The sequence below is a fragment of the Limulus polyphemus genome, unplaced genomic scaffold (assembly GCF_000517525.1).
Source record: "Limulus polyphemus unplaced genomic scaffold, Limulus_polyphemus-2.1.2 Scaffold481, whole genome shotgun sequence".
NCBI classification, from domain to species: Eukaryota; Metazoa; Arthropoda; class Merostomata; order Xiphosura; family Limulidae; genus Limulus; species Limulus polyphemus.
Genome location: NW_013666091.1, coordinates 29,181 through 38,007, shown reverse-complemented (window position 1 = coordinate 38,007; position 8,827 = coordinate 29,181). Strand labels below are relative to the sequence as shown.

The window sequence follows — 8,827 nt, the reverse complement described above, 5'->3', positions numbered from 1 at the left end:
TATCAAGGCAAGATGTATATAGACAACAAGAAACTTCTGAACAACGTAAAGCCAGACTTCAAGCACAAAAGTTAAGACAAATAACTTACAGAGAGCAAGGAACAGAGGAGCAACATGATGTACAACTTCAGGCTCAAAGAACAAGACAAGCTCAAACACGATCTAATTTCAAATAAAGCTTTGTTTGATTAAATGCTTTTTTATTTCTCGCATCACAGCTTTTGTCTGTTTACTGAATAATTTGCTGAAAAAAAAAATACTGATCTATACATTTCAAATCTAAATTTTCACCGTGCAACGCAGGGTAACTCAGCTAGTAATCAATAAATCTTATCCTGGTTTAAATTGAAAACATTTAAAATAGTAAATAACAGCTGTTATGCTTATTCAATGCACGGAGAAGGGGTCCCGAGGGGTGACAGATCGGAATAAAACCCCACAACTACACCCCTATATACTCTCCGGAGGAGTCTAAGGATATATGATAGATTTGGTGTCAATCGGTCCAGCGGGGAAACACACAAGCTCATATACTTTTGTCATATAATGTTTTAGAATATATATATATATATAAAACACTGTAAATCAAATAAAGATTAGAAACTACCGTAATTTAGGCACAATGTCCCCCGGTAGGACAGCGGTAAGTCTTCGGATTTACAACGCTAGAATCAGGGGTTCGATTCCCCTCGGTGAATGCAGCGGATAGCCCGATGTGGCTTTGCTATAAAAAAACCACACATTTAGGCACAAAGAGCATTTTAAAATAAGTAAGCCGCTTTCATGTTTCTAGCTTCCTTATTTTATATATAAACCACAGATAAAGATTGACTTTCGTGAGTCAAATTAACCCGTTAGCTTTTAAACGTATAAATTATAAAAGTTTCAGAAATTTTAATAAATTGTCGAAGGTTACTTATGCAGTGTAAGATTGGTGGATTAAATCACTAAAAAAAACGCTAGTTTGGCCTCAGCCAGTAATCCGAGTTTTCTATAAACTAACATTAAACCAATGTCTTTCTTTACATTAACGACACATAAAGACTAGCATATAACAAGCTAAACCTTAAGACTAGCAAACAACAGGGTAAACGACCAGGTCAAAGACCACCATGCTTCAAGCATAATCATTCCTTATTTTGAACTACGGACCGGTGGGGGGGGTCAAACAGTCTTAAGCATTTCCCGAATACGCCGGCTATTCTTAACCAAAGAGTTGGATTGACTGTTACTCTTATAACATTGAAAGTACGAAATGTGTTTGGTAGCACCACGTTTCGGACACATGAACCTCGGATCCTTAGTACGATACTCTAATCACAAAGTCACGCGCAAGTCCGTGATCCAATGAAACAAAACAAAGTTATAAATATTTGGACACATAAAGACAAATAAACGTACACTTAATTAATATCCTCTTGATACGCTGTCTCATTCGGTTATTACCTCTGAACAAAGTAGACTATAAACATTCTTTAGTATAACCAGAATCTCTGCTTGAAACATTGTGTCATTTGGTTCTTCCTATTTTACGTCTTAACAGAGTATGTTGTAAACGTTCTGTAGAATAACCAGAATCTCTTCTTAGAACATTGTGCCATTTGGTTCTTCCTATCTTATGTCTTAACAGAGTAGGTTGTAAACGCTCTGTAGAATAACCACAATATCTTCTTAAAACATTGTGTCATTTGGTTCTTCCTATTTTATGTCTTAACAGAGTATGTTGTAAACGTTCTGTAGAATAACCACAATGTCTTCTTAGAACATTGTGTCATTTAGTTCTTCCTATTTTATGTCTTAACAGAGTATGTTGTAAACGTTCTGTAGAATAATCACAATATCTTCTTAGAACATTGTGCCATTTGGTTCTTCCTATTTTATGTCTTAACAGAGTATGTTGTAAACGTTCGGTAGAATAACCACAATATCTTCTTAGAACATTGTGTCATTTAGTTCTTCCTATTTTACATCTTAACAGAGTAGGTTGTAAACGTTCTGTAGAATAACCACAATATCTTCTTAAAACATTGTGTCATTTGGTTCTTCCTATTTTATGTCTTAACAGAGTATGTTGTAAACGTTCTGTAGAATAATCACAATATCTTCTTAGAACATTGTGCCATTTCGTTCTTCCTATTTTATGTCTTAACAGAGTAGGTTGTAAACGTTCTGTAGAATAACCACAATATCTTCTTAGAACATTGTGTCATTTAGTTCTTCCTATTTTATGTCTTAACAGAGTATGTTCTAAACGTTCTGTAGAATAACCACAATATCTTCTTAGAACATTGTGCCATTTGGTTCTTCCTATCTTATGTCTTAACAGAGTAGGTTGTAAACGTTCTATAGAATAATCACAATATCTTCTTAGAACATTGTGTCATTTGGTTCTTCCTATTTTATGTCTTAACAGAGCAGGTTGTAAACGTTCTGTAGAATAACCAGAATCTCTTGTTGGAACACTGTAACTTTGATTCAGTTTGCTTTACTGGTTTATTCCTTAATAGTTCAGATCAGAAATAATCTGAAGAAAATCCAGAATCTTCTTGGAATGTTTTTCGGTTTCTGTTGTTTTATTGTTTATTAGTAGCCTTGTAATATAGATTGCAGATGTTCTATAGAATAAAAAGAGCGTATTTTTGATAAATCATCATGTAATTTGGTACTTGCTCTCTGGAAAGGATTCCATAATTTGTCTTACGTTTAACAATGTGCTATAAATGTTCTATCTAATCAGTTTTTATGAAACATTATGTTTTTACGTTCATATTGTTTTCGTTCTTGCTCCAGTTGTTAGATACAGAAGCTTTACGGACATTATTTTAATAAAATTGTTTACTTTTGTATCAGAGACAGGAGCTTTGAATCTCTGGTACTGAGATACTTTGCCGTTGCCAGTTGTGCAACTTAAAGCTACATGCGCTAGCCTACTGAAGTGATTTAACAATTAAGAACGTATTCAACGACCCCCCCACACACACACTTCCACCCCCATGTAATGGATACTAACCATCCAAGACGCTTGAAACTGTGCGGAATAATTTAAAAAACATATCCCAGAATGCCTCAAAAAACAATACCCGATGTACTTAACCACTAGATAAACAATAATTACCTCTAACGGGCCGAAGGAAAATAAATATATTTTCGATTCACCTAGAAGTAAACATCTGGGGTGCTTCACCTAGAAGTAAACATCTGGGTGCTTTACCTAGAAGTAAACATCTGGGGTGCTTCACCTAGAAGTAAACATCTGGGGTGCTTTAACTAGAAGTAAACATCTGGGGTGCTTCACCTAGAAGTAAACATCTGGGTGCTTCACCTAGAAGTAAACATCTGGGTGCTTCACCTAGAAGTAAACATCTGAGGTGCTTCACTTAGAAGTAAACATCTGAGGTGCTTCACCTAGAAGTAAACATCTAGGGTGCGCACCCTAGATGTTTACTTCTAGGTGAAGCACCCCAGATGTTTACTTCTAGGTAAAGCACTCCAGATGTTTACTTCTAGATGAAGCACCCCAGATGTTTACTTCTAGGTAAAGCACCCCAGATGTTTACTTCTAGGTAAAGCACCCCAGATGTTTACTTCTAGGTGAAGCACCCAGATGTTTACTTCTAGGTAAAGCACCCCAGATGTTTACTTCTAGATGAAGCACCCAGATGTTTACTTCTAGGTAAAGCACCCCAGATGTTTACTTCTCGGCGATCGACATTGATTGTCGATTTGTTCTAATCTAAATTCCTGTCAGGTATTTAGGTCTATTTAGGCCCGTGGCTTTAAACAACGGTGGATACATACAGTGTGCGTATAACGCTTTAAACATTCGAAACTGTTGTTAAAGGATTCGATAACAGTTTGCGCATACTGTGTATTCTTGAATGTTATTACAGACAATTTTCAGGCTGGCCAGAAGAGTAAGATTCGGCATTTCCAAAATTAAATATTTTAAAATGCCAATTTCTACAGAATTAGCATTAATTTAGTAAATTATGCGTGTTTTATACACTTTAATGTACGTCAGGTGAGATACTTGAATTAATTTTTGTTATATCTCACACTGTTGCTGATAGAAGTAACAATATATTTTAGGTGGATGGGTTTTGTTACATTTAGAAATATTTAAAATTATTGTTATCTCTTTGAAATCCAAAAGAAAAAATGACAAACTTATAATTATATATATATGCTGGTTTATCTAATTGAAAATTAGACAATGGTAGATATTTTAATCGGTTCGTTTGTTTGTTTTTAATTATGCACAAAGCTACACAAGGGCTATCTGTGCTCTGCCCACCACGGGTATCGAAACCCGGTTTCTAGCGTTGTAAGTCCGCAGACATACCGCTGTGCCACTGGGGTTTTTTTTAATCTGTTCGATTACATTGCTCTGTTATGTCTCATATTAGTAGACAAAAATTAAAATTTAAAGTTAGTTCTGTGATTATATTAAGCAGTAATGGCCTTACAATCATGACCTAAATGATAACTGTTCAGACATAAGCCTAAATATGGCGACAATGATGATCTCATGTAGGCAATAACTTTTTATTTTTTTGCTTGTTGTCGTGATTTTGACACGTTCTGTTCTCTTTACAATTCAGTGGAAACGAAGCTTTACAGCATGTAACTAAAGACTCCTTGGAACGGTTTGTGGAAACAAAGACTCAAGTTCTTATCAGTGGCGCTAGGAGCGCTTCATTAGAAGTGATGCTTTCCAACTTTTCAAGTATTGTCTGTCTGTACACTGTCAATAATTTTCACTGCAAAATTCCAATACACTGATGCTACATCTATTACACAAAGTTTAAAGCCAAAGTCACTAAATCGTTGTTAATCAACTTTGTTACGCTAGCTATGCATGGGTTACTCTAACAAGCTTACTCTTTATATCAATATACGTAAAGAATATAATAGGCTATATGAGCAACCTGCATTAGTACAATGTAATGGTTCGCTTGTGATATCAAGTGTTTAAAGGTGCCTTTCAAAGCTTCTTACTCTTTGTTCAAATAACTTTTCGTTGTTGTTTCTGAGCTGATATTTACAGAAGAGGTGGTCATAAAAAAGTACATTAAAATAATCTGACGGATGACGTGGTTTATCCAAATAACGTTGCTTAATTTGAAATAATCAACAAAATGTACAATAGATATAACCGATTTCTCAACGATCTAAAATATATAAGTCATCAAGTTTAAGGGAAATATGATATAGTAAATTTATACTAAGAAACAAATATCATGCCACATAGCACAGCAGAACTAAGGGTTTATTTCATATGGCACCGCAGAATGAATAATAATGTATGATACAGTAAACTGACTATACACTAAGGAATAAGAATTATACAACACAGCTGGATAGTTTGTTTGTTTGTTTTGAATTTCGCGCAAAGCTACACGAGGGCTATCTGCGCTAGCCGTCCCTAATTTAGCAGTGTAAGACTAGAGGGAAGGCAGCTAGTCATCACCACCCACCGCCAACTCGTGGGCTACTCTTTTACCAACGAATAGTGGGATTGACCGTCACATTATAACGCCCCCACAGCTGAAAGGGCGAGCATGTTTGGTGCGACGGGGATTCTAACCCGCGACTCTCAGATTGCGAGTCGAGCGCCCTGACCACCTGGCCATGCAGTTGGATAGAACTAAGCGTTTTGTATCGTATTGCACAGTAAATGAAGAATAGTAGGGTGTAGGAAATTATATTAAGGAATATTGGACCACACAGTACCGTAGAACTAAGGATATTGTATCATATTGTAGGGATGAAAAAAATATCATATTATATTGTTGAGTACAATAAAACATTGTTACATTATAAGGGATGTTTTATCATATACAGTAACTGAGTGATAGATACTATTGTATATAGCACAATGGAATAAAATATAGTAAATGTTATTACGTAGTACAGTATTACAAATGTTTTCCTTTGGTCGCTGTAAATTCCAATCTTTCTCTTTTCTTAATCTGTTTATTGCACAATAATCAATCATTTGGATGATTTCTACTCACCTTTAAAAAATTTTAAGTTTGTTTTTTAATAACAAGATGGCTGCATATTGTTTAACTTATCAAACATCCACACTACTTATAAACACACTGTGGTAAACATAAAAGAACTGAGCTGATTATCTCTGATTTTTAATTGAGCAATAAACAGAAGATGAATAACATGGAAAAGTGGCCGATACTCCACTGATGACTAAACTGATGCAACGAATCGTATCCCCCTGTTATCTTATCACCATCTATTATGATTAAACCTTTCTTGTCTGCGTCCTGGGTTTAGTCGTTTAAACATTAGACTTATACACTTATTGTAACATCTCTCTCTCTCTCTCATAAGTGCATATAGAACTTTATCAGGCTTATGTAATAGAGTTATTCTAACGTTTCTCTGATGCCGGACAAATGGAACTTTATGAAATGTATTTAACAGACTTATGTTAATATTTCTTTCACAAAAAAAGATATCTCAAATTTTATTAAACCTATTTAATGGACTTTTCTAAATGATATCTCTCACAATAGACAGAAGAATGTTATTAGGCCCATTTAACAGATTTTTTTCTAATATCTCTTCTATAAAGACATCTAGAATGTTAGGACTATACAATAGATTTATTTTAATATCTCCTTTATACCGATACATGGAATATTATTAGGATTACGTAATAGATTTATTCTAACATCTCTTTCGTAAAGACACAAGGAATGATATTAGACCTATTTAATTTATTTATTCTAACATTTCTTTCATAAGGACATACGTTATTAGACTTATTTAATGTATTAATTCTAGCATCTCTTTCATAAGGACATGTGGAATGTTATTATACCTATTTAATGTATTTATTCTAACATCTCTTTCATAAGGACATATGTTATTAGACTTATTTAATGTATCTATTCTCCTATCTCTTTCATAAGGACATAGGGAATGTTATTAGACCTATTTAATGTATTTATTCTAACATCTCTTTCATAAGGACATATGTTATTAGACTTATTTAATGTATTAATTCTAGCATCTCTTTCATAAGGACATGTGGAATGTTATTATACCTATTTAATGTATTTATTCTAACATCTCTTTCATAAGGACATAGGAAATAATATTAGACCTATTTACTGTATTCATTCTAACACCCCTTTCATAAGGACTAAATAATAGATGTATTCTAAAATATATTTCATAAAGAAATATGGAATGTTCTTTAGGCCTACATAATATATATATATATATTCTAACATCTCTTTCATAAAGGCATGTGGAATTTTCTTAAACCTATTCTAAAACCTCTCACATAAGGGACATGCGGAACTTAATGGCACAAGCTCTTCGGATTCATATGCTAAATATATTACAGGTTTCAGGTACAAATTAGAATATAAAAGTCAAGATTGGAAGAAAGACCCTCAGTGATGTATCCTACAAGCTTCTCATGGTTACATAACAATCATCAACTTGCAGGGAGTTACACTCACATGAGTAGTATAGGGTTTGAAATTGTGGTTAACTAGGCCTGTGTCCCACAAACTGGATGAATTTGGTTATTTTCTACACCACTGAACTGTTAAGTATAGCAGAAACCTTGGACAGCACTTAACAATTTCTCTGCCGTCCTGAAGGACGACTGGGACAAACAGTGTATCTATAACGTAAATCTACAGCTTGAGGAAATGCTATGGCAGACCCCGTAAATTTGACACAGTTCACATATTCACGTTCACATTTATTTGGCCTTTTCTCTCTCTCTCCTTCTCTCTATTTAAATATAGCTACTTATCAGTATTCAGAGTACATCTAAATTAAGTACCACAAGCACGTTAATCCTATATTTCTTTCTAAAGAAATGCTATCTACTTACCAATATTATAGAATTTAGACAAGTCTAGCCTCTGGATGTCATTGACTTTTTGTAGCTTTGTAGACATTAAAATGAATGCAGTTACTGCTATAAATTCCAAATGAACCTAATTTTATGGTTTAAGGAAACATTCAGAAATACGAGCAATTATATCTTTCATGTTTAAAAGGTTGAAATTTCAACTTCACAAAACAGAAAATATGTGTTCATTTACACAGTTTAGTTGTTCATCCAGTTCTCCTCAGTGATGGAGTCTAGGCCTCACTATCTTTTGCACCAGCTGCTGTGGAAGACTTTCCTTTAACAAAGAGAACTGACGACACATGCTTGGAAAATGCGCACTGATCAATATGGAAGTCAGAGTACTTCAGAACTGCTCAATTATATTAACTCCGCTGCATCTCTCTGAGCATCCGTACTACTGGAAAATTTAACTTGCTACATTAAGAACTGAGACATTTCCCTCACTCTGCCTTAAATTATATCTCTAAAAATGTATTATTGCCGAATTCGTTTGTTTAATTTTTTTACCAAAACAAAGTAATCTATGCTTTTTTATTTTACTCTCAGTATAACTATACACTGATAGAGGGCTCGTAATGACAACACCAGCTTAACACGTCGCTCTTTTAAATAAGAGAATTCTGTAACAAGCTATGATGAACTAGCACTGAGATTGCGCAGAATTTGACGTCAAGCTTACCCACGTGAAACATTAACGTGGCTAACACAGGAATGTGATGGTTTAATAGTTTCAATTTAACGATGTGGAACTTTTTTTTCTTCAAAGTTTGAAAGCTTGAGCATCAACTATATTCCTGTTATATATATATACGTATTCTCGCTGAATGTGGTCCGAGTTCCGTGATTCAAGTCGTTATAGAGGACACAGAAATGGTTTACAGGAAAACTGCGAAAACTATTACTAGTTTCTAACATAAAACAAAACGT

At 34.3% G+C, this 8,827-nt stretch overlaps 1 protein-coding gene across 2 annotated transcripts in view; it reads right to left on the bottom strand.

Annotated features, from left to right (window-relative positions):
• The window catches only part of LOC106458534 (trafficking kinesin-binding protein 1-like), a 73,687-nt gene extending 65,227 nt beyond the window's left edge, over nucleotides 1–8,460 (bottom strand). The window contains exon 1 of one of the 2 annotated variants that reach the window (XM_022384779.1): nucleotides 8,091–8,460. Coding sequence is in view for 1 of the 2 variants with exons in the window: in XM_022384778.1 (XP_022240486.1) it covers nucleotides 7,877–7,943 (67 nt within the window). In the remaining variant the exon portion in view is untranslated. The other variant, XM_022384778.1, reaches the window with a different exon arrangement.
• Nucleotides 8,461–8,827: the final 367 nt, after the last annotated feature.